Consider the following 27209-nt stretch of genomic DNA (forward strand, 5'->3'; position numbering starts at 1 on the left):
TCATTCTCATGGCTTCCCTTAGTTCTTTGAACATGGTTATAATATCTGACTTAAAATCTTGGTCTAGTAAGCCCAATATCTTGGCTTCCTTACTGATAATTTCTCTTGGCTCTTTTTTTTTTTCCATGTATGAGCTATACTTTTACATTTTTTACAAATTCTTATTGAAAACTGAACATTTTAAATAATATAATGTGGTAACTCTTAAAATCAGATTTTCTGCTCCCCAAGGTCTGTATTTGATGTTTGTTGCACTTATTGTTGTTGATAACCTCTGTTGCTACTTGTTTATTTAGTGATTTTCCTGAACTAATCTATATAATCCATATTGCTTTTCATGTTTGGCTACTGAAATCTGTGCTGAGTTAGCTTAATGGTCAGATAACAGTTGGACAGAGTCTTGAGCCAAAAATATCCCCAGCTTTAGCCAAGGAGCTTTGTGTGTATGTTTTGGGGAACGTCTTTAACTTCCTGAATGAACAGAGCCTCAAAGTCAATCAGAGATGAGAAATTAGGATTTTCTTGGGACTTTCTTGGGCATGTTTCCAGCCCTACACATGTATATGGCCATCTATTTCAGATTTTTTAAATCTCCCTATAGACATTACATTCTTTGGTTTCTCTTTCTTTTGAAGGTAGCCTTTTGTTAGTCTCAAGTGATATTTCCACCTCAGGAACCTGTGCTATCAAACAATTGCTTTAATTATTTTTGAAAGACACCCTATGAATAAGGTTATTTGTACTGAGTAAGATCTGAATCTGATCTTAAATAAGGACTGAGCATATTTGTTTTTAATGTTTAAAAAATATTTTATAACTCCCTTCATTGTACTGAAATGAAGCCAATAGATAGTTTTCTACACCCATAATTTCTAAAAGGTCAACATAATGCCCTATAATTTATTGGAGAAAATGGAGAAATAAAATAATATACATAAATAATAAATTTTTCAACTGGTATGTGCCAGAAAGATTATACTAGATGCCAAAAATAGCCCTACAAAATGCAAAACACTTGAGGGGTATTGTAGACCCTTCATTTAAATGGAAGCATTTGTGTAGTGGCAAAGAGTGGGCTCTGGAAAACACTTTCACAATGGCAGAGTAACATCCTCAAGATACCTACTCCTTCATAAAGCAATGAGAACATTCACAAAAATGATCAAAACCAACTTTCCCAGAACTCTAGAAATGAGTCAAAGACTTGCAACAATCTGGGGAGCATTTTTTTAAAGCATTAAAAACAAAAACAGATTCACCAATAACAGTGAACTATGTAAAGTTTTAACTTGCCTTATTCCAACCCCCTCCTTATAGCGCCATTGGAGTCTTAAAAACCAGAGAAGGCTAAAAATCACTTCCCTAGACTTTCCTCAATTCTTATCACATTCCTACCCTACTCCCATTTCTGAAAGGTTTCCAGAGAGTGTCTGAAGCCCCTATCTCTCTAAACCAAATACAAATAAGCACTGAGAATGGAAGTTTTCAGAGAACTGCCAAGCAAGTTAAACAGTGACAATTTGGGGGAAAGGAACTTTTGGGGAATTCCAAACTAATTTTCTCCTCTTGATTGGTTTCCAGGCAGCAAATTTTTGTTGCTACTGAGGGTGTTGGTCTTTAAGACTCCAGTGGAGCTATGAAGAGGGGGTTGGAATAAGGCAAGTTAAAACTTTACACAGTTCACTGTTCTTAGTGAATCTGTTTTTCTTAAAGAAGTGCTCCCCAGATTGTTGCAAGTTTTTGGCTCATTTCTAGAGTTCTGGGAAAGTTGGTTTTGATCATTTTTGTGAGTGTTCTCATTGCTTTATGAAGGAGTAGGTATCTTGAGGATGTTACTCTGCCATTGTGAAAGTGTTTTCCAGAGCCCACTCTTTGCCACTACACAAATGCTTCCATTTAAATGGAGGGTCTACAATACCTCTCAAGTGTTTTACATTTTGTAGGGCTATTTTTGGCATCTAGTATAGTCTTTCTGGCATATATGTGTATTCTTTTGTTTCTCCATTTTCTCCAATAAATTATAGGGCATTATGTTGACCTTTTAGAAATTACGGGTGTAGAAAACTATCTATTGGCTTCATTTCAGTACAATGAAGGGAGTTATATTTGTTTAAACATTAGAAAGGGGCATTGCTGTTTGAAGGCTAGAAATCACTTCCCTAGACTTTCCTCTGATTCTTATTCACATTCCTACCCGACTCCTGTTCCTGGGAGGTCTCCAGAGAGTGTCTGAAGCCCCTATCTTTCTAAAGTCTCATTTGACAGTGAAGAAAGGAGTTGTGGGGGAGGGAGGGGGACGTCAAAATTCAGAGGCTATTGTAACTATTTCTCAGGAAATTAGACAGAAAGGGGAGAGATGGAAAATCCATCTAATAAATGACATAGAAGACAATAAAGTATTTTCCATATAAAAATGTCATCTTCTGGTTATCATAAATTCTATGAGAATCATTACATACACCATTCAAAGGTTACTAGTTTTCAAATAATTAGAAGCTAATAAAATATGCACCACTTAGGCTATGCTGAATATAACTTAACTTCTTTTGCTTATTAATAAAGCCTTTAGAGAAACTTTATAAAAATAAAAGCTATCAACTTTAGGATATCATATTCATAAAAAGCTTTGTAATGCAAAACAGTACCTTTGCTTCCTACTGTGCCTATTGGCTATATTTTTTTTAAAAATCTTCTTTAATAATTATGGAGAAACTTGGCCAGAATTTATTATAGAATTTTTTTTTTTTTTTTTGAGACAGGGTCTCAAGCTGTTGCCCTGGGTAGAGTGCCATAGCATCATAACTCACAGCAACCTCCAAATTTTGGGCTCAAGCAATCCTCCTGCCTCAGTTTTTCTATTTTTAGTAGAGACAGTCTCATCTTTTGCTCAGCCTGGTCTTGAACTCGTGAGTTCAATCTATCCGCCTGTCTTGGCCTCCCAGAGTGCTAGGATTATAGGCATGAGTCATATAGAAAGTTGTTTATTTGTAAGTTTTACAAACAAATATTCTCAAAACCTGATCTTTTCTTCTTTTTCAGTCAAGATATCAATTCCTAACTCACTAGGTGAGTGTAGTAAAGTGGGAAAAGTTCTCATTTTCAAAATTAACCCGGAGAGAAAACTCAGCAGAGCTCAGAGAGTCTTCTGCTAACTACTTATAACAAATGTGATTCATGTGGATGGGCAGCATCTACTTTCTGAGAATTTCTTATTTTCATTTTTGTTTTTTTTACCTTTTGTTTTGCTTTTTTGTGGGGTTTTCTTTTTCTTTGTTTGCTTTTTATTTTGCCAAATTTAGTTTCATCCACTATCTATTTGATTTGCTGATACTACATTGAAAAGAAATAAAACAGATAATCACAGGAGGGGTAGCATTGAAAAAAGAGAAAAAAGAAAGCTGTATAATCATCCCCCAAATTTCTAAATATTACTATTAATAAAGTTACTATAAAGTTTAAGAAGAGAGTAGAAAGGCTATACACTCAGGGCTCAAGAAGAACACTCTCCCAGAAGACTTCGTAAATGGAAACTTATTAATGTTGTGTGTGTAGTTAAATACATCTGGACTGACATTTAGCTAATATGCCCTGGTAGGACTGCACCAGCATTGAAAACCAGTGTACTTTCTGATTGGCTGCAGCATCTAGTTGGTTTGTGACTGTGTCTGAGCAGTTATTATAGATTTTGACTACTACTACCCCTACTATAAACCTTGTGGTTTTATGTTGAGTATTACATAGTCCCCAAGTCCACCCCTTCTATATAGCCCCTCCATTGGTGTCTCTTATGCTATGGCAAACTGTACTTAAATTGGGACTTCTCAGTGAGCATTGTAGAACCCCTTGCCTTCATAAGACAAACAAGAACAAATACCTTCTTTATTTCTCATTGTTCTGGGTGGGTAATTGGTTTCTACAATAACATCCTTTACTGCACTAGGATGTCCTTGGCAACATCCCCCCACCCCCCATTATTTCCCTGTGGCATCGCTATACATGTGACACCATCCATGACTGGCCACTTAGGGCTTCTTCAGCTGGACCCTGGTCAGAGGAAACTGAGGCAGAATCTCAGTGAAAACAGGGGCACTAGTGTAGTCTCTACACTAGTTGGACCACTGGCCTCTGACTGACATGACTCAGTGGGCACCCAAATGCCTCTTCCTATTTTCAGCACTCCGCTAACCTCTGACAGTTAACAGCTACGCTCTGTAACTGTGGAGTGCTCCCATCGTCCAGCTCCAAAAGACACTCCCACCATGCCTCCCTTTCTGTGAATAATTCCTTCCTGTCATCTTGCTTCATTATACAGTAGAACTTACATAGTTGACCACCTCCCTATCTTGACCACCTCCCTACATAAGTTGACCTAATGTTCATAGACTGGACTTGGACCACATGTATGTATCAGTACAGTAAGCCTAGTTCCTTATGTTGACAACTTCTGTATGTTGACTAATTTGTTATAGTTCCTTGGATGCCCAACTTACAGCAGTTCTACTGTATTTCCTAACTGAAAAGTTTTCTTCAGTTCAAGCTTTCTTTTCCACCTAGAAATGTCTGGTTAGATAAGCCTCAGAGTCTACCAATTCTCTCCCACTCCTTTCCAACAACTCTCAGCCTACCCCCTTCCCGCTGCCATTAGAATGGCCAGAGTTTAACAATCCCACGATATTCTATCATTTTTGTCACCAACATCATTGCCTGTATTCAGAGTGTTTTAGCAGAACCAGAGAGGTGAGGGTCCACTCACATGCTACAAATGCACAATTTGCAAGCTAGACAAGTGCCTTTCTTCCACCCTCTACCATTTTTGCAAAAAAAAGAATTAAAATACTTGTTTTACGTTTGAAGTTAGTCCAAGACATCTCCTCCAGGGCTTTCTCTCAATTTTATTTGTGCTCTCCCCTGAGCCCTAATAAAGCTATGCAAACAAAATTACCAGCCTATATCTCTGTCTTCCCATTTAAGAACTCTTTTTTTCTGAAACCTTTCTGGACAGATTGTAAATGAGATGACCCTGTGGAGTGTTTAAGCAGTTAACCAACTTAAAGGCAGTAAAGGACTCCTTGTTTAAATTAACAACTTTATTTTGTTCAACTACATAGTACACACACCCCTGAAGCCCACGTTGGTCTCAGCTACGTTCTCTGTCCAGCATTCCACCTTTCCATCAGCTCCTGCACTTCTGGATGTGACCTTAGCCAGGACCAAGATTGATTTTGAACTTTGTGCTCTATCTTTTTTTTAGGGGGGTGAAGGGATGGGGAACTAGCCCTTTTAATGTTTCTGGTGGAAACTAATACATGTTTATTATAAAAACAATTTCAAACATTGCAGAAAAAAAATACCAAAGTAAGAATCATCCACTTTCTAACTACTCCAGCCATTGGTAATATTTCGTTAAACATGCTTTATTGAATACATCTCTTTGAGTAGTATGGGCAATTTTTATTTCTGCTTAGTAAAGTACCACAAACTTAGCAGCTTAAAACAGCACAAACTTCTCATCAAGCAGTTTCTGTGGGTCAGGAATTTGGGCACAGATTAGCTAGCTTCCTGCTCTGGGTCTCATGTGGCTGCAACCCACACATTGCTGGGTCTATTGTCCTATTGAAGCTCAGGGTCCTCTACTCAATTCATTCAAGTTCCTGGAAGAATTCACTCCCTTACAGCTGTAGAACTACGGAGGCTTCAGAACAAAGTCTCTGCTGCTGGAAATTCCTGACTTGCTGTTTCTCTAACCTTTAGACTCAGATTTAAAGGGCTCCTTTAATTAGGTGGGACCCACCCTGATAATTTCCCATTCATGATAATTAACTCAAAGACAACAGATTAGCAACCTTAATTATATCTATGAAATCCTCCTTGACAGGTAAAGTAACACAATCACAGGTGTGATAGCCCTTCCTCTTCCTAGATTTCTCCTACACTCAGGGGTGGGAATTATACAAAGAGGAAAGTAGTAGGAGTCATTTAAAATTCTGGCTTCCCCACTTAACATAAACATACAATGCACACGTGCACTGTGCCTGCCGTTCTGTATGTAGTGTGGTTTTGAAACACTAATATGCTGTGACATCTTTCCTGCCTACTAAACATACATCTACATTGTTTTTTTTTTTGTTTTGTTTTGTTTTGTTTTTTTATTGTTAGGGATTCATTGAGGGTACAATAAGCCAGTTACACTGATTACAATTGTTAGGTAAAGTCCCTCTTGCAATCATGTCTTGCCCCCATAAAGTGTGACAATACATCTACATTGTTATGGCTGAAAAGCACTCTAGTCTGTGTTTCAAAATATTTAATCACATCTTGGATGGTGAGGTTGCTTCCAATTTTCCCTTTGTGTACATCAAGCTAGGATGAACTTTCTTATGGACAGTGCTTGTCTTTACACTTGTGTGATTATTTCCTGGGCACAAATTCAAAGCAAATGGGTTTACCGAACCAAAGTATAAACAAAACTGATGTTGTGCTGTCCCATATAGACAGGGTCCCCCAGCAGGGCACAGTGCTATTTTTCTACCAAAGTTCTGCCTTTGGTGAGGATTCTCAGGTCCTTTGTACCACTTGTGCTGAATTATTAGCATCCTTGGAAGGAGTTCTAAAAATTACTAGCTGTCACTGCACAAAGCTTACAGGCAGTAACATAAAGCAGAGATGTGTTCACTTGTCACCTCTCTACAATTATTTCCCCCTCCCCTGGCAAAAAGTTGTTTTCATCTGTATTAAACAACTCTCGATGAAATAGGACCTTTATTTCAAGTCCTACATGGCTTCTTTAGAAAGAGGCAGTGAGGAAACTAGATAATTTTTGAGGTTTATAATTTTCTTAACTTTAAAGGGACACCGTACATTCTGACTATATAGTGAGAACTCAGGTTTCAAATGAAGGCTCTGAGAAAATGCAATCAAGTCTGAAGAGGAAACAAAGGTTTAATTACACCTACCTGCCAGATGTCCTCACCATTCATTTAACCAACCATTAGTGAGACCCTTCTGATGGCCCCATTCCAGTGCTGGAATGCGGTGTGCACAAGGCAAACAGAGCCCCCAAAGTGGATTCATGTACATGAACCCTACAAATGCATGATAAAATTGCAAGATGAAAATAGAGAGATTATGATAGATCCACATGAAGAAGTCTCAAAATAAGAAGTAGCATTTCAGGAATAAGTATATGTTTCCCAACACGGGGAGGCAGGAGCTAGAATTAAGAAAAGTCTATCCCCAAATGAACAAGTGTTTGAAATCGAATGCATGGCTTGGTTCCTATAGTTAATGATAATGGACTGTGTATTACAAAATTGCTAAGAGAGTAAACTTCAGATGTCCTCACCACAAAAAATAAATATGCAAGGTGATAGTTCATTAGCTTGATTTACTCATCTTACAATGTAGACATATATCAGATCATCACTCTATTTCATAAGTATATATAATTATTATGTGTCAATTAAAAAGGTTTTTTTTAAAGAAAGGCTAAAGGAAGTCTTTCGGCCCAAAGAGAAATGACGTGGTCGTGTATGGAAATTTGGATCCTCCAACTCGTGTGTGAATAGCATCAAAAACATTAAATATCTGGGTTAAAGCCAGAGACAATTTTTTCCCCTTTCCACTGAATTTCTATGTAAGCCATTTACATGTTTTAAAATAATAATAACAAATCAAAGCAGAGGATAGGAAAATATGTAAATATGAGCCCCTTTCATGGGGGAGCTTGGGATATAAAACATGGGCATGTATTAGTAGAATTGTGTAAGATCAGCCAAAAGGAAACCCTTGAGACACAGGTGGTCCAGGACGCGTTTCCCCTGGCCCTTCCTGAGTAGAGAGGGCTGCAGGATGAAAGGAATCCCGATGGCTGGGGAAGTGACCCCCTTGCCCTTGGCTCCTGGCCAGTCTGGGGGTTGTGATTGGCTTTGCACTCACTGACGAAGGCTGAGCCCCACTGGGACCATTCTTGCCCTCCCCACCTGCCCCTTCTGACCCCGTTAAGAAATTCTTCCACCTTAAACACACAGATAACGCCTCAGTCATAAGTGGAACTGGACTAGATCGCATGCAACTCATTAGATATCAGAGAGAAAGGGAAAAAAAAAAACACTTCTCCCCAGATCCTGGTCATTTGAAAAGAAATATTATCCTCAAAGAAAAGTCTTTACTTGAGATCTGAAGTACAAAGCATATTTATCTTGTTTCAAGCTAACCCTGCCAAGGAGATTGGAATTTAAATAAGGCTATTCTGGAGCCCATTAATCTTGGGTGGTGGTGCAGCAGAGAAAGCCTGGGCCGTGAAACACCTTGTAGGTGTGGGGGTCCATTCAGGACTGCACAAGTTTTATTGCTGGTTTTTTCCTGGATCCCTCTGCCTGATGGGCGACCTTGTCTGTGTTCAGGAGAGGCTGGCAGAGTCACTGTTTACTACACACAAGAACCTTCCTTCTAGCCTCTGAGAAAAGACTGTGGCTCACAGGTGGGAACCGGTCTCCTGCTCTTGCTCAGAGAGCTCCATACTTTTACCCCCTGGATCCACCTCTGCACTCCTGCCGCTGCAGACCCTGCCCTGCTTCCCACACCCATCCAGAGCTACTCTTAGCCTGCACGCCTGCATTCCTTAGCCACCCGCCCTTCCTCTGAGCATACCAAAGCCTCTCCTAACATGGAAGCAATCAAAATGGTCTTCCCCACATTGAGTGATGTGCTGGCCACTGCCTTGTCTTCTCTTCCCCCCTCATGTCAGAGGTCACTCCTAGTGAAGAATCTATACTGACCCTCTCCATTCATCCCCCAAGTGATTTTTCCTGATGCTCCTCCATTACCTGTAAGGATACCCAAGACCTCCTCCTTCTCCTCTCCAATCCAGAGAGTCACCTATGTATACAAAAAGGCCTCTTGGGTCTCAAATCCTGATTTCCCAGGGGCACTCAAGCTCATCCTGTCCAGAAGTAGGCTGGTCACTCACCCATTACCACTAGCCCCAACAGACCTTCTTCTCTTCCTCTGTTCATTACCACTAGCCCCAACAGACCTTCTTCTCTTCCTCCTTTATTCTGAGTCTTGATAAGCAAAAGCACCTTGTTCCCTAGGGACACAGTCCTTCTCAGCTTGCCCAGACCCCCCAAAACTCCACAAAGCAGGTTGGCTTTACATCTCTGTGGCTCCTCTCCCTTTGCTGTGAATGCCTTTTTGATCCATTGCAGAGCTTCAAGGATGGGAAAAGGGGAGGACTCAGCTCAGGCTCCTCCTGCTTCTCCATCTATCTTCCACTAACACAGAATTGCAAATTTAACCTTTCTTAAATTATTTCAACAACCTTTTATTGCTTAAAAATAAAAAACAAATATTTAATTTGGCAAAAAAAAGACTTTCTTTTTAAGAACAGAGTCTTACTCTGTTGCCCCAGGCTAGAGTGCTGTGGCCTCAGCCTAGCTCACAGCAACCTCAAACTGCTCTGCTCCAGGAATCCTCCTATCTCAGTCTCCCAAGTAGCTGGGTAATTTTTATTTCTATTTTTATGAGAGACAGGGTCTTGCTCCTTTTCAGGCTGGTCTCAAACTTTCGACCTCAAGGGATTCTCCTATCTCAGCCTCCCAGAGTGCTAGGATTACAGGCTCAAGCCACCACACTGGCTCACAAAAGGATCTCAAAATCTTATCCTGTACCAGAGCTCAGGGCACCTGTAGCATAGCTCAGAATTTAAAAGCATGAACCCTAACTAGCTATATGACTTCGAGCAAAGTTCTTACTCCCTCTCTGAGTTTCAGCTTCCTCCCTTGAAAACTATGGATAATTATAATACTGTCATTCCAGTGAAGTACTGGGAACATCAGATATGTTAATATACACAAAGATTCTAGAGCAGCACTGGATACACAGGAAGTGTTGTATCAAGTTTTGTAGGCTGACTGCAATCACCCTCACCATTGCCCTCTCTGCACACCAGTTGCCAACATGCTACCCTCCAGTCACAAGTAGCAAACAGCTCCCCAGACACACCATAGTGGCTATTTCATGCCATTGAAGCTTTGTTCTTCTTCCTTCTAAACTCCCAGTCATCCTCCAGGACTCAGCTCAAATATCACTTCTGCAGAGAAGCCTTCTCAAATACCCTGAGACTTGAGCCCACCCACTGCACTCCCAATGCCACATGAAGTTCCATTTTAGCATGCTTCATTTAAAAATAAAAACAGTGACTGGTTTTGAGTGTGTGTCACATGCCCCGCCCTGTTCCGAATACTTAACACACAGCAAACCTATGACCTGTTTTAATAATGGTTTTATATGTCTGTCATTCTTTCTAGCTTGGGAAGCTCTTTATGGGCAAAAACGTATGTCTGGATCATCTTTGAATTTCCAGCACCTAGCAAGGTGACTGGCTTGTAACGGGTACATAGTTAAATTAACATCTCTTAATTGAGACGATCAGAAATAGGCTGCACTTAGAGAAAGACAAGAACACACACAAATTAGTGACATTGAAGGACATCTAGAGTGAGACAGATGGGAGTTGGATCTGAAATTCATCAGTGCTATAAACAAAGACTACTATAACTTCCCCACTCCGTTATTAAATCGCTATTACTATATGAACATTTTCTATAGTGCTGAGGGGTTAATCTGCTCTCATTTGATTCTGTACTGTCGTATAATTTCAGGTCTTTCCAAGGACATCATAATACAATTCATGATGACATTTTATTTCATGCTCTTGCTTCAAGGGTCACATACAAAGTTCTGTGAAGTATCTGGCCCTTAACCCCTAGGTTGCCCACCTTTGATGGAGGGTAAAGAGTTACTCACCCTAACAACCTATTCTTGCTGAACACGAAATGGAAATTTGCCACAAATCACAGAGAATTAGTCAAGAGTTAAAGTTATAGCTTCTAGGGCAATGGTCTAAGACCATAAACACAAGTATTTATTGCTTAATTGTTGCAAAGAAATATGTTTCTTTTAAATCAGGACTATATTAAAAAAAAAAAAACAATCAAATCTAAGTATATCAGTTTCAGTTAACCTTTCTTTCCTACCCATTCAGCACATAGTAAGTTCTGTTTCATTATCCAGCAGAGAATGGTCAAGATCAAAACTGTTTAACATGCTTATTATAATATCTCTCGGTAGCCTTGAGGCCCATGTTAGCAGTGGGGAGAGGAGCATCCACCATGTGAGTGCCCCACAGATGCCAAGGGGAAGGGATCTTCCTAGCACACTCAAATCTGAAGACCAGGATATCTCCTGGGGACCCCCAAGTTTGGCTTAATCCATCCTAATAGCTCCAGCTAGCATATGCATGGATTTTAAGGTCACTTTTTGATTTCTTGAAGCACCGATTGTGATGGGAAGTTTAACCCCTCCTGGGTTGTGTTTTCTAAGGAACTACCATTGCTGGAATGAAGCGTGGATGACAAGGCCTGACCTTCCTGTTGGATTTGGAGGCTGGCAAGTTGTGGACAGCACCCCCCAGGAAAACAGCGATGGTAAAACTACATCCTCCCTCGGTGGAATCATTTCTCCATGGCTGATCTTTATTTCACTTTTATGATTGCATGTGATACATGGGAACCATAGCCATTGGGAACCAACATCTGAAATCAGAACAACCCACCAATCAGGTGTAATTTCATTTCAGTAGTCAGCTTTACCCTGATTATTTTACAACTTTTAGGAAAATAACGTAAAATGTAATGTGTTTAATTCATCTACTGTTGCTTTGATAAGCAGTTTTGAAGATAGGAGAAAAAAATGTCTGTAAGCATTTTTACTAGGCTATAAAATATCCTCCAGCCCTCCCCAATACACCGTGCTAAGAAGTAAGGCAGTAGAGAAAATAGGGAACTCAAAAATAATTACAGAGCACCCGTTAGATTGTTGTTTTTTCAGAACCTGATTTCTTTTTATGTTGTATGATTTTTTTCCATCTCTTGCGTGTGTGGATATTTGTCTTCTAACTTGCCAACTATACTAAGCAGAGGCAGCTCTGACCTCCTCCAGATTTTTGTAAAATCACATTATGAGCCACCATCTCTCTTTAATATGATAGTATAAAAAAAATAGTGGACGGGGGTATTATGTTTATTTCCTCAGGTGTTGATATGAAATACTGATGTGTACACATAGGCATAGATGCATAAACATTCACTGTACATTCATAATGGAATTATATTATCATACTGGGTTTTAAAGAAGAAAGTTCAACACTTTCTGATGCTCTGGATTATATACCATGAGAAGATTTCAGAGGTGATTAATGGCAGCTAATCTCTTATTAACTATGGACAGGTGGTTCAAATTTAGAGAATTTTAGAAGAGTAGCATGTGCCTACTAATTCCCTGACTGCACGTTGGGCATTGGCCAGTGTGTGTGGTTAATGTCCAAATTCTCCATTTAAACTTGACATATGTCCATCATGTTCAGAAACAAAAGACAAAAATCAGAATAAACATCAACAGCAATTCAGCCACCAAGGACACATTTCCAACACTTCAGATACCAGTTGGAAAGGAGGAATTTGTGTGTAATCCAACTGCAGGCACCAATTCACTCAGCATGTGTTTGTAGGTGGCAGAGCAGATGCAGAGATAGTGTTGCCCTGTCTACTTTCCATTGCTTTAAATTTTGGTTTGAGAAGGCATTGCCAACAAAACCACCTTGATTCCACACGTTGGTCATCTGCCCTTTCTAGCCATTAAGTGTATGGACTAAATCAATGATGAGGCTGGGAACCCTAGTCTCTGTGGAGCCATCTGCAGGGCTATGAACTGTGCAGCATCTGGACGTAACTGGACATACTCACTCCACTCCTCCTCTGTGTGGTCCAGGCATGTATCGGTGTGGCCCCGCCTCTGTTCAAGCCATCAAGCACGGCCATGTCTGTTTCCAGTTCGATGCTCCCTTTGTTTTTGCAGAGGTAAGTGAAGAGCAGGAGGGAAGTGTTGTTCCCTCCTTAGCCTCTTAACACGTAAAATAACATAGAGGTTATTGTTAAATACTTTTAGACTTCCCAGGTATGTGGGGTGTGCTTTGTGTTTAGAAAGTTAACTAGCATCATTCCATCCTCCAGGTTCTTTTTTTTTTTTTTTTTTATTGTTGGGGATTCATTGAGGGTCTTTGCCTAACAATTGCAATCGTTAGGCAAAGTCCCTCTTGCAATCATGTCTTGCCCCCATAAAGTGTGACACACACCAAGGCCCCACCCCCCTCCCTCCTAACTGCAGTTCTTATTTAACATGTTTTCTTTCCTTGATGTTTTGAGGTCCTTTTTTCCCCAAAAGAAAATACTTTACTAACCTTAGCTTGGTTCTTTACACCCATGAAGTTTCTCTGCACTCCAGAGAAATTAAGTGGCTGACTGGATCATTCAACTAAATATTAGAGGAAAAGGTCCAGGAATTAAATTTCAGAGAATACTACTTCTCTCTGAGACTAACCCAACAATCCATGTAAAACAAAATCTCTACACTTTCCCTAATTGTGTGGGCCACGTCCTGCTATAAAAAACCATCACCCATGGCTGGGGGAAGTGGAGAAGAGTTGAGTTGCTAAGTAGGGAGGGAAGTGCAGGGGGATGCTCCAGTAGGGGAATGTAGCCCACATACATGTAGTGGGTTGATGGAGACACTTGGGTGAAGGGCTTGAAATTTCAGAAGAACTGGGGTGGAGGTTGGGGGAGCAACAGTGGCTGTTAAAGGATGCTCCAAGGAGAGCTCTGAAGATCAAATTAAATGTAAGAGGTGTCAGGTAAAGGAGAAGGCTGGGAGGCTGCTAGCAGGGTAGGGCACGGGCAAGGCTGAGAGGCAGGACTTGCCTGGAGTACAGTTGCACCAATAAATATACTGAAATAGTGTCTCTCACTGTGTCTACCATTTGATGCTCTTGGCAATCCTTTAAAATGAGTATTATAGTCCTTCCCATTTTACAGAAAAGAAAATTGAGACAAAGAGTGGTTAAGTAACGTTTTCACAATCATCTAGATAATAAATAGCAGTCTTAAGATTGAAGCCAGGCAGACACAGGAGCTCATGCTGGTAACCACCACACTCTACTTAGTATGCTACAAGGAATCCATAGTTGTGATTCTTACATAGTACTAATATCTATTAGACACTGTGCTGGGAGAATCCAGAGGCTCATGTTCTTAAGAAATTTAATTCTAGATGTGAAGTGACAGGTTACACAAACACACCAAAAGTGAAGTAACAACAATCTGAGCAATGCCATGGAATTATCAGGTAGGCGATGCAGACAACACATGGTCTGCATTTATGCATATGGACTCAGTAATTGAGAAAGGGGCCAGGACCTAAAGTGGTACAGCAGAGACCACGAGACAATGGGGACAGAGGGAAGTCTGAGAACACACAAGGATGATGCCCTGTGTCAGTGTTGCCTCAGAAAATAGAGGCAGAGAATTGTGGGACAACACGGGAAGGAGGGATGATTAAGCAAAGGAGGTTAAAAAGAAGCCAGAGGAAGGAGTTTTAGGCACAGAGGATGATGTTAGCATCTGAAAGTTGTGTTCAGGCATTGGAGCCATGCAGACTCACTAGAAAACCAAGGGTGCAGGGGTGTCAGGAGGCTGAAGAAACCCAGCATGGGGGACCTTATTCCCTGAGAAATTTGCCCTTATCCTATAAGCGAGGGAGAGTTGTCACTGGGAAGGGGCATGAATGGGATGCTGGCAGCCTCATTTAGGGTGGATTAGAAGGGGTTGTCACAAAGGTGGCAAGGCCAGCTAGAGGGCTGGGTCATCACTCCATCCTGGGAGATGGAAAGGCTCTGAACTACACCAACAGCAACAGCAGGGCACAGAGGAGGCAGGGTTGAGAATATTTAGGGAGTAAAATAAGTGTCAATATTCAGACAGCTATGCAATAGGAAATTTGAAATACACGAAAGCGACCATGTTCCTCTCATCTGGGCCTGTCCTGGCAGTTTCTAGATGCCCTGGGGGACCCGGCTTACTGGACTTGGAATTTTATCCCCTTGATTTCATTTTGGGATTTGAAGATTTAGAGAAACCTCTCTGGCAGCTGTGTGGTAATTTACGATGCCCCGAGAACCTCTTAAGGAGAAATCACTCTAAAATCCACCAAGCCTTGTGTTCATCTTTTTATTATGCTTTATTGCAGCAAAGAAGAGGAGAGCGAGGACCTCCCTCCACAAGTGAACTGCCTAATAGCTGTTAATGCACACGCTTTTTGCTATTATTAAATATAGATCGGGGTGTTATGAATGTCATCAGGATCTGCAGATTATAATTACTCCTTTCTCCCCCACTGCAGAGGCGTGTCTGACAGAGAGTACAATTTGTTGCCTTGGCATGGGCTGAGCTCCAGGGCTGAGCCATTTATAAGAGATGTTTGAGCTGATGAGAAGTGTATGAGGAATCTTTCTCAAGGGGCCTAACGCAGGAGCCCATGGAGGATGGGGGTTGCATGGAATGAAACTTGAATGCCAGTGTGTGTGACTCAGATGTGAGGCTGCGGCTCCCTTCCCTGTCCCGCCTCCTTGCCCAGCAGTGTGCCTCTGAGTCGGCCTCTCTTCTCGCAGCATGCAGGCTTTCTTGTCATTCCTTACTCATTTCCGGGCCAGCATCATGTTCATTGACTGTTTCGTAGTTTTCCTAGGGCCTTGGTCTCATTAAGTGAGAACAGACCCCAGCAGAAGAGGGGTGCGCCTAGAAGCCCCCTCCCTCTCTGTTTTCTCTGCTTCTCCCTCATTTTGGAAATTTACCCTCCACCTTCTCAGACTTCTGCCAGAGTTTGAAGCTTCTGTTTCTCCAACCCCCTTCCCTCTCAGGCCCTCATTGCCGCGGTGGCTCCTTCAGTTCTGAAGGCCCATCTGCCTTTACGCTCCTCCACTCATGGCAGCCAAAGGCTTCCAAAGAGGTGAGAAGACAGCAGAGTGGCGACACATGTCTGCAGTCATCTTCCAGGACCTTGTGTTCACTAAGCCCTCAGGGGTTCTCAGTGCAGAATTCTCCATGCCTTAGGGAAGGTGGTTCTCTTCTGTCTTAATTTCTCCTAAATGGCTCTATTACCTCCTTCATACTGCTCTGCCCCAAACTTACACACACACACACATGCACACTTGGATGCATGCACACGTGTGCACTCATACATATACACACTGGTAGCCTCTCACCCTAGCAGTGACTACACACCCCCAGGGCCACAGATACCATCCCACTGCTCCGGAAGCCACAGCCTCCTCAGCTCTGGGCCAGCAGTTCTCTGCACACACCCTGTGCAGACGCTTCTCTGTACATTCTGTGCTCTCAATTCAAGCTTGTTTATTTTGCTGCCACTTGTTAGATGCAGCCCAATTTTTGGCATCTCCTACTCGAATCAAAAATAATTCAACCATTCATTCAAATGGCATAATAAAACTTTGGAAGCATTTTGGCTTCTCTTCTAAAACTTCTAGATGTATCTTGCTAGAAATGTCTTCAAAACATATCACAAATCTAACCACTTCTGCCATCTACATCGTTGCCCTCTGAGCTCTCCACAGCACTGAGCTCCGTGAAGCCACCTCCCTCCTGACTCACCTCCTTACTTCATCTTTCACTTCCTCTCTCACCCCTTTTCTGTCTATTGTCCACAAATCTTCCAGAATTATCCTTTAAAGTGTACGTAGAACATCACACCCCTGCCCTAAACCTTCCAATGGAGTTCCATCATCCTTACAATAAAATTGAGCATACAATTTCACAAGACTCTGTGTGACCTGGCCCTCGCTTCCCTGCTACTTCATCCCTTTCTCATTTTGCTCCATTCATACTGACCTTCTTACTCTTCTAGAAGCATCCATGCATGCTCTTGTTTCAGAGCTCTTATACATACTGTTCCTCTCACTAAGAAAGCCCCTCACCATCCTCTCTTCCTGTGGTGGAAGAGCACTTGCCCTGTTCCCACTTGCACTCAAGTCTCTCATCCACTGCCCTCTTTGAAGAGGCTCTCATTCACTGCTCCCATCACCTAAAATATTTCTGTCTGCCATGTTGTTTCCTCCTACCCTTAATGTCTATTATTTCTCTCCTTTCTAAAATATAAGCGCCATTAAAGTAGGGTCTGTTGTATCTTCACTGCTGAGAGCAGAGTCTGGTGCCAGGAGGGCTGCCTGGCCCAGATGGGCATTCACTGCCCCCATCTGCCCTCAGAGAACAGCGTGTTCTTGGCAGAGCATGCAGCTGAGGTTATCTCCCTTGGGAACAAATGAGCCAAAAGAAACTCTGTCCAGGGTCCTGAAAGCAAGAGTGAGTTTCAGTCCTCCGCAGTGAAGAACACAGCTCTGCCAGTTGTGGACATGTGTTCACACTCTAAAGGCACAAGTGGAAGTTTGCAGAAAGCAATCCTGCAGCTAGCTGTCCACCCCGGCTTTTCTGGGCCGCCAGGGTCTGGGACAGTGGCAGAGGCGCATAGGAAGTGCCTGTGTTTGAGAAGCAAGGATGAGGCATTGCAAAGAAAGCAACAGATTTCATGTATGGATGTCTAGGTTTGGCAGGACTATAACCCCTTCAAGTGTAAGGGTAGGACTAGGTGATCACTAAGATTCCATCCCATTCAAAAGAAGGGAAAAAACAGCCTTAAACATAGGACTTTCACAAGTAGTATTGAGCCACCTATGTGCCCTGCAGGAGAAGGTAGGCTCAGAGAGATTCACAACTTACCCAATCACACAGCCTAAGTCCAATATTCCTTGTAGCACACCCTGCACTTAAGGGCAGTTCTACTATCGAGAGTCAATTGGTCTTGAGTGGGGCCTATCACTGGTACTTATTTAAGCCACTCAGTGATTCTCCTGCGTATCCAAAATAGAAAATCATTATGCTAGAGTTAAAACTGAAAATAATACTTCCCTCTGTGCCTGACCCTCGGTATACATATGCAAAAGCCGGCTGGTACTTGTGTCTCTCCTCTCCCCTCCACCAGAGACGGTGCTGTTGGGCTAGCCTGAGACTTCAGCCTACATACATTTCTTAAGCCGTGCTCAAGAGGAGCCCAGGATTTAGCCACTTTCATATTTAGCTGGTCTCCCTGGAAAACCATAAGCTGTTGTGGTTTATGTGTATTTATCATTGGTTGTTGCTGTAATTTATAAGCAGAGGAGGGTATATGTCTGTGCTTGCATGGTTTCCTCCAGAGGGAATGCTGAAATTTTCAGCCAGTGCATTTAAAGTTCTTTAACTTTTCTCTCCAAAATAACACATACTCCTTAGATATCTGCTCCATCCTCTCCTGTCCTGATTCAGTTTCACATTCTGGCCTTTCACAACATGTGGCTGACATTAGCGAGTTCTGGTTACTCTGCTGAGGGGCAGGACCACCATTTGTCACCCTCAGAAATTTGAGCCTGAGCACAGAACCTCCTCAGGGTGGTGCTCGTGGTCCTGCAGGGTGATGTGCTATCAGGCTGAGGGGACGGCTATTGGCCCACCAGGGTTTGCCTTCTTCTCCACCAGCTCCTAGCCATGTAACCACAAACACTCTGCTTCTCCCTTCTGAGACGTGGTGTCCTCGTCTGCAACAAGGTTATAATAATACTTCACAGGCTTGTTGTTGAGGGTTTAAATTAATCTTTTACAATATGTCCCTGAAACATTGTGGATATTCAATAAATGTTGGCTGGCTCCTCCTTAGTAGAAATAAGACTTCATGTAACCTCAGAACATTTTGTGAGTAAAGAGGGAAAAATTGCTCTCTTTAACCTCAACTTTAAAAGATAGAGCTATATCACCAAATTTCCCTGTTACCTAAGAATGACAGTTATGCTTTTGCTCAGTTTTTAAATTTGCAAGTCATATTCGTATAGATCTTATTTCACTCTGATCTAAAATATTCCTGTACAATGGCAGAATAGCCCAGTCATTTTCATTTTATAGAATTGGGAGCCGAAGTTCAGAGAAGTTACCATGACTTTCTATAAGTTCATATCCAAGATCTGAACTTGCAGCTAATCCAGTGCCTTCCAAATACCTTTGTCAGCACCGTGGCACCTGCCAGTCCCTCTGCCTATCTAAGCCTACCTCCCCTCCATTCCTCAGTTGACTAACCCCTACGCATCTGTTTGGTTTCAATTCAGCTGTTATTTCCTAGCCACCACCACCACCACCACCCCAATATACACACACACACAAGCTGCCCCATGTGCTCTCAAAATATCTTGCTTGGACTTACTCTTTCCAGGTACTTATTGTACCATATTGCAGGGGTTCTCAGGCCTGGGTGCCCAGTAGAATTGTCTGAGACCTTTTAAAATATATAGTAGACTTAGGATCTCACCCAAGACCTCTTTAATTAGGCATCTATTTTTTTAAAAAAGTTCCACAACTAATTCTGACACAAGAGGCACTGTTACTAGAGCATAAACTCTGTAATGGTAGTGACCCAATCTATCTTGCTCATCATTAGGACCCTGGAACCTTGAACAATATCTGGCAATATTATTAAATAATATGTTATTATCAATAACATTTATGGAGTGTTTATGCCAGCCACCATGGTAAGTAATTTACATGCATTTATTTCAATTAATTCTGCCAATCATCCTATGAGGAAGGAGTTATTATTTCCATATTTAAAAGGGGAGGACCGAGGCTTAGAGAGGAGGTTGGAAAACATTTAATAAATACATCAATGACTGTCAGCAATGCAATTTCTGTTTCCCACCTGCTTCCATGTTAATAAATGAAGTCTCCAAGAAAGTGATTCTAAAAAATATAATAAAGGACTCTGGGGGAATCAGCTTTCAGGCACAGATTAGACATTGTCCTTTGAAAGTAGAATGATAAAGCAGAATCCTGGAAGAACTTGGGGATCTGCCAGCATGGCCCCAAGATGCTATTTCCAAATACTATAAATAGCACGTTTTAGTTGCTGAACCACCAGAAAATTGCCTGAATTCTTCTTGAATAGTCCAATATTGCTTTTTAATTAGGATGCTTTTGGCTGCAAGTAAAAGAATTAATATGACTAAAACAGTTGGGGGTTTATTTTTCTCATATTAGAAATGGTGTAGTAAGTTGGTCCCAAGGTTGGCTTAGCCATTTAATAGGATCATCAAGCCTCCAAATGCCTCTCATCTTTCTACTCTGTCATCTTCTAATTGTTGCAGTCACTGTCCCAGGATGATGACAGAAGCTTCAAGAGTACTTTACTTTGTTTAAAAACATCTGAAAGCAGGAAGGGAAGGACAAACTCTCCCATGGACCTCTCTCCTTTTGTAAAGGAGAAAAATCTTTCCCAGAAGTCGGGCGGCACCTGTGGCTCAAAGGAGTAGGGCGCCGACGCCATATACCAGAGGTGGTGCGTTCAAACCCAGTCCCAGCCAAAAACTGCAAAAAAAAAAAAAAAAAATCTTTCCCAGAAGCCACCTACCAGACTTTCTCTTCTTCCTAGAAGTGGGTCCCATAGGTACTGCCAGCTGAAAAGAAATCACAGCAGGGAATGGGCATGATGTTGTCAGCTCTCCCTTAGGAGGTGGAACTTACGGGAAGACAAAGAGGAAAAAGAAACAGTTGCTATTTAGACAACTGATGGCCCCAGTCCAAAAATATTCTCCATTCAAAGTACTGATGACGAATTGAAACTGGATTTCCCTCCAGAACATTTATAAAAGTGGTTTAGCCCTACATTCAATGTGTGTCAATTCCAGGATCTCTAGATGACTACACTGTGGCAAGTTAAAGATTTTAGTGACAAGGACATGCGATGACAGCTGACATTCTCCTCTCCTACTTCCAGGTCAACAGTGACCTTGTCTACATCACAGCTAAGAAAGACGGCACGCATGTGGTAGAAACCGTGGATGCCACCCACATTGGGAAATTAATTGTGACCAAAGAAATCAAAGGAGATGGCATGAAGGATATTACTGATACTTACAAATTCCAAGAAGGTAATTTACTACAACTGGATGAAGATTTATTTGCTCAAACCCACTTAGTACTTAATCACTGTCACTCTGAGATGTGTCCTGGAGAATGTCCTCATGTTTGCAGCATTTGGTAGCAAGAGAAGAAGTATTAAACTCTTGTGAGTGAAAGATAGACACATCACACACACAATTCTTCATTGTAGTTTTTTTTTTGTTTGATTTGAGCAGAATTCCTCTTTGTGTAGCTTATGAAATGAGTTGGCTTCGGGATAGATTTATTTTTTTTTTAATTAAATCATAGCTGTGTACATTGATATAATCATGGGGCGTCATTCACTAGCTTCACAGACCTTTTACCAAGTTTCACATATACCCTTGTAAGATGCACCACTGGTGTAATCCCACCAATCCCCTTTCCTCTACCCACCTCCCCCCTCCCTCCCCTCCCTTTCCCCCTTCCCCCTATTCTTAGGTTGTAACTGGGTTATAGCTTTCATGTGAAAACCCTAAATTAGTTTCATAGTAGGACTGAGTACATTGGGTACTTTTTCTTCCATTCTTGAGATATTTTACTAAGAAGAATATGTTCCAGCTCCATCCATATAAACATGAAAGAGGTAAAGTCTCCATCTTTCTTAAGGCTGCATAATATTCCATGGTGTACATACACCACAATTTATTAATCCATTCGTGGATCAATGGGGATAGATTTATTTTTAACGGACTACAGGATATATTCTTACAAGAACCTTAACTTTAAATAATCCTATTAGAAAACACTATATAAGTAATGTAATTTTAGTTCAATAATTGAAATTTAAATAACTACTTCACACATGTTTAGTACTTTACAGATTATTTTCACGTATCTTGTCCCCTTGAATTATTATGAAAGCCCTATGAAGTAGATAACACAATATTCATAGGACAGAGCAGCTCACTAATTCAGGCCAATTAGGTAGAAGGTCAATTTCATTTAGGAAATAATATCATGGTGGGATCTTGCTAACTTTTATTGCATAGGATGTTTCAAATGGTGCTGCTAAGTTTAATTCTCTCACTCAACACTGTCTATTCTATGTCTGCAATTGGTTTGGTGCTAGGGATTCCAGCAGTGAGTGGGAATCAGTTCCTGTCCTGGGACAAGTGATAGAATCACTATTCAGAGAGAGCTTGGAAACAAAGAGTAATATTCAGTCCAACCAAGAGATTCAGAAAAGACAAAGCCCAGGAGGAGAAGTCACCAACCTCAGTTTAAGAAAACTGGACAGAAGTTTCCAGGCAATGGGAACATGAACAAAGTTAGGAAATGTGAATCAGTCAATGTGTTTAAGCTCCTGCAGGCCTTAATAACAAATGAGTCACCTCAGAATTCCCACTGACTGGAGATAAAGCTGCCCAAGGTCAATAGTGGCCAGGAGGTGGAGAACTTTGGGTGTTTTGATGGGGAACATAGAATATATTTGGCAAATGATTCACTGCCAGAGGTTCTTAGGAGCAGCATTTATTTTAGTGAATGGATTAAAATGAGTAATTACCATATACCTAAATATTCATTGGTATTCCTAAAGTGCGAAGGAGTGCATAATTTGTTTTAAATATTTTAGACAGTTTCCCTGCTCTTATTTACAAAAGCAATTTACACTATAAAGAAAAAGCTTGCTGAACTGACAACTCCTGTGCACAGTCTCAAGAAATTGCAGATTTTTGGCATCTGAACTAGTGAATTTTTACTGTATTCCTGAAATGGCTCTCTGTCCTCTTCTGTTGGTTTTCTCCCATTGCACTACATAGATGCAAACTTTTTTACTTTTCCTTTTTGACTTTTTCCTAACAGGGAAGTTAAAAACAAGATGAGCACGATAGAACAAAACACACAAGCAATGCCCTCTTACTATAGAGTTATAAGCAAGGGGAAAGGAGAGTTCATATAAAAAGTTAGCTGCAACACTCATTTATATGTGCATCCAATCAACAGCTGCTCTTCCCACCTGGCCCATCCAGTGCTGTGTGGATTTGGAGGCATGCACAGCCCTGCCTTCCCATCTGCCTAGAGAGAAAAGCAGAAGTGGCCCTGGCCATGCTGGGTGAGAACTGCTCTATCAGGGGGTGAACAGGAGCTATAGGGCTCAGGTGGCTGGAAGGACTCCCAGCCTAGACTCAGCAGTCAGGGAGGGCCTCAACGAAGAAGTTAGTGATGGACTTACTCATTCCAAAGGATAAACTAGGATTGGCAGGTGAAACTGGGGAAAGAATTGCTCAAGTAATGGTAGCAAGACTGTGGTGTGACCTCTCTTATTTTAGAAGAAGCCCTAGCCAGACAGTGTAGTAAACCAAAGATGAGACTATAGGCAGCCAGGGGCACAGTGAGAGAGCTGTTCGCATGCCCAGCTGTCTCATGGAAACCACAGAGCAGAGCAGAGCTGCCATTAACTGTCAGCGTGGAGGTGACACAAAGGCCAAATGAAAACAAGACAGTATGAGAGGCCACAAAGGAAAGACCAAAAACTGATCTATGAAATAGGAGTTGGTGACTTGGCCAGGGATAAACTCTAAAACAAAGAAAATGTGTCAACTCTGCATGAGGAAGACACCTGAGGTTCAGGCAAGAGGCAAGACTCAGGGACAGAGAAGTGGGATCCAGTCAGGCCAGAAGAACCCATAGTCCATACAGATGGTTATAGGAGACAACCCACCCTACCTCTGGGCTGAAGTTTGATTCCTAGTGGATAATTAATCCCTTAACCAAGCATGACATACACAGTTCAGATCATAACTTTGGAAGTGGCTGAGTGGCACTGTTCTGAAGATGCTGAGACTACAGCTGAATACAGGGGGAGGCAGGGACGGACAATGGCATCTGCCACCATGCCTTGCGCTTACCACCCTAATTCTCACTGTTAGTCTCTCAGATAATTTCTCTGATCCACAGATGCTGACTATAGACACTAAAATACACAGATGAGTAAAATCATAGGGAGCAAATTATGACTAGACTTAGGAATTAACTACTATAATGAATTAAATTGTGGAAAGATCATTTTTCACTTCAACTTACTAAAGCTTAATATTAACTTTAAAACTTTTTTTCAACATGTATGATTAAGGCACTATAAAACTTTGAAAACTAGAATTCTGAGAACTTCTCCTGGGGCAGTATATATCCTTTGGTGATGGTGTCTCGGTCTCATTCTCTCCGTGCTCCGTCAGTCACTTCCTCTGTCCCTGGTATTGTCCTCCCTCTTTCTTGCTTTTCTCCTTCCAGTGAGCATTTAAAGGGCCTCAAGTGAGTCCTGCATTAAAAAAAAATGTTGCAAAAGTCTTTTTCAACACTCTGTTCCCTACCAGACATGCCCTTCCTCTTCACCTCCTGAAAGGGCCACTGGACTTGCAACCCCCCTCCTTCCTGTGCCCTGATTCCTGCAACCAGTGTAGGAAGCTTTGCTGTTTTAGGTCACTAACACCCCGATTGTCCCTGGAATAAGGTTTCACAGACCTCATTTTACATGACTTCCTACACTTCCTGGTGCAGTTCTCACACCCCCGTTTTGATCTTCTCTTCCTTTGTTTCCACAATACGGCTTTCTCTTGGTTCCCCCATACCCACCTGACCCCCTTTCCCCGTCTCCTGCTGAAATTATAGCTTCCCTCTGAATGTTACTTCATTGTAGGGTCTAACCCTTCCCACCTACTTTCTGACCTTCCTACCTAGCTGGTGGACTCTGCCCAGACTTTACCTAAATGTCACACCTTGCCAAATGCCACATTCTCTCACTTCCCTCCCCATCTCAGGTCTATGAGAAAAGAGAACCCTAGTGAAGAGAACCATCCACCAAAACTTATCAAGTTTCAAGTGACTCAAACAGCAAATCCTCTAAACGTCCCATGAAATGCATCCCCTCCAGCTCCAGGATCACTGCCCCCAAATGAAATAGTATCAGGTATATAAAATCTTAATATAGTGCCTGATACATAGCACATGTCCAGTAAAAGTTACTTTTCAGCGTCTCACACCTATATTCCTGCACTCTGGGAGGCCAAGGCAGCTGGATTGCTTGAGTTAGGATTTCAAGACCAGCCTGAGAAAGAGCAAGACCCAATCTCTAAAAATAGCTGGGCATTGTGGAAGGCACCTTAGTCCCAGCTACTTGGGAAGATGAGGCAAGAGTATCACTTAAGCCCAGGAGTTGGAGGTGGCTATGATCTATGACACCACAGCACTCTACCAAGGGTGACAAGTAAGACTCAGTCTCAAAAAAAAAAAAGTTAGTTTTCACTATTGCTGATAGTTCTATTATTCTGCCATTCTGTGTACTATTACTATTAGTTTGGGCTGTGATTGTTTTTCTCCCAGAAAAATACCTGCTCTAGCTTCCCCATTCCTCCTTACCTGCTCATCCTCCCCTTCCTTTAGTTTAACCCCTGCCTTGCAGCCAAAGTGATATTATCTGCAACATGAACCCAAGCTTGTTCCAGCCACTGCTATTTATAAGCCGTGGCTCTCTTCCTGTTGCCTCCAGGCATTCCAGTCCTAACTCACAAGGCCTCGTGTTAGTTGGTTTTTGGCTCCTTGGCTGAATCTCCAGACTATGTTTCACAGCTATTGCTCCAGCTGCCCGGCAAGCCACTGGCAGTTCCTCCAAGCCAAGCTCTCACTGCCTCCCTGGATTTACCCTTGCTATGTAGGAAGACCTTCCAAGAAGCTGCCCCGACCCCCTCATGTTCCCATGCACTGTGGGCCAACCTCTGTCCCAGCACCTGTGATGAGCGAATCTGAGCTACGATCATTCTTCATGTTCCTTCAGTACAGCTATGTTTCTAATCTGTGCCCAGAACATTATAGGGGCTCTAATGGCATGAAAGACCAAATGGATTGTCACTGAGGTGGCACTTTCACAGGTGGGCTTAACTGAACATAAATTGTCCTACACTAGACTGTTTAGTACCTATTATAATTTCTGCCTCTGGCTGAAAGCAAAGTGCTTCTCCTAACCCCTGTCCTTCAGATCCTTTGTGGTAGGCTATGCCCCCATACCTTGGGGACACAGAGGTGTTCTTATGGAGCTTGCATTCCAGCAGAAGAGAGAATGTCACAGTGATTAGTGCTGAGACAAGGAAGAGGAATGAAAAGGCATGTGTCAGTGAGAGAAGAGAGGACTAGGGGTTGGGCACACATTACACAGGATAAGTGGGGAAGGACCACGGAGGTGACAGTGGATCTAAGGCTAGAGCAATAAGAGGCTTCATCCAATATAAAAGGGCTCTCTTATTATATCCTAGTTAATGGGAAGATGTTTGTGCCTGCAGATCTCTACAGAAGAATCTTAGAAAATAAAATCTGGCTTTGGATAAATCTCTCATAGCTCTAAAACTGTGCCCATGGCCCTGAATTATGTAAGACATCAGAGCACAGAGCGTAACTGTAGAGAAACAGGAATTACTCTGCCAGGCTCTGGGAAAACCTTGCAGTTTTTTCTTCCTCTCTGGGCCTGCACTTCCTGCAGCAGCCCCTGCCTGCCTCTGCCTGGCAGTTGGGGCCTGCTGCTTCCCCAGAGGGAAGCTGTGGGTTCCTCCACCTGCCATAGGCTATGCACTTGCTCAAAGCTGCCTCAAACCTCCCTCTCCTTTCCCCTTACCTGGGCTGGCTCAGCACCTCTCCCCAAAGGCAGCTCCTCTCTGATCACATTCCTGCTGCTCAGATTTGCCTCCTGCATTGTGCCTAAATGCACATTTGGCCTCCATCCAAAGTGATAATCGTTAATAGTCTCTTTCTCGTGGACCTATTTGCCAGATGATTTTTGCTAAAATATTCCTCTGCACTTTCTTCACCCCTGCCTCTCCTTCCCTTCAGTGTTTTCTCCCTCCTATTGATCTATAAACACATGCTCTAGCCAAGGCTTATCCTAGGCCAATCGTTTTCGGCACATCCTGCAGTCTTGACAATCAAGGAAATTGTTAATACACACACACATGTTTATAAACAACACCTGCTAGCATTTCTCTGTCTTTGCAGAGTAGTTTCCTCAAATTATGCATCTACTACCTGTAAGCCACCTAATGCCCCTAGGATGTAGAGACCCTTATTTTCCAAACAAGGAAATTGATGGTAGTAACAGTGCCTACCTTGTAGAACTATTGTGAGGATTAAGTGAGATAATTCACAAAAGCACTTATCCCAAGGCCTGGCTCTTAGTTAGCAGTCAGTGGTAGTTATTGTGATTAATTGGCCTCTTAATCGCCATTGCATTTCATCATTAGTGAGGTAAAATAGAAGACAATACTTTAAAATTAACATAATTGTAAAAAGCAGAATTCTTATTTA

At 42.0% G+C, this 27209-nt stretch overlaps 1 protein-coding gene across 3 annotated transcripts in view; it reads left to right on the plus strand.

The window, feature by feature from the left end:
* F13A1 (coagulation factor XIII A chain) overlaps nt 1-27209 on the plus strand; it is a 161511-nt gene that overhangs the window by 102272 nt on the left and 32030 nt on the right. For all 3 annotated transcript variants that reach the window (XM_053603078.1, XM_053603077.1, XM_053603079.1), the window contains exons 9-11: nt 11383-11486; nt 12829-12917; nt 20755-20908. In XM_053603078.1, the coding sequence (XP_053459053.1) occupies nt 11383-11486; nt 12829-12917; nt 20755-20908 (347 nt within the window). The remainder of the gene's footprint in view (nt 1-11382; nt 11487-12828; nt 12918-20754; nt 20909-27209) is intronic.

The sequence above is a fragment of the Nycticebus coucang genome, chromosome 9 (assembly GCF_027406575.1).
Source record: "Nycticebus coucang isolate mNycCou1 chromosome 9, mNycCou1.pri, whole genome shotgun sequence".
In the NCBI taxonomy this organism is placed as follows: domain Eukaryota; kingdom Metazoa; phylum Chordata; class Mammalia; order Primates; family Lorisidae; genus Nycticebus; species Nycticebus coucang.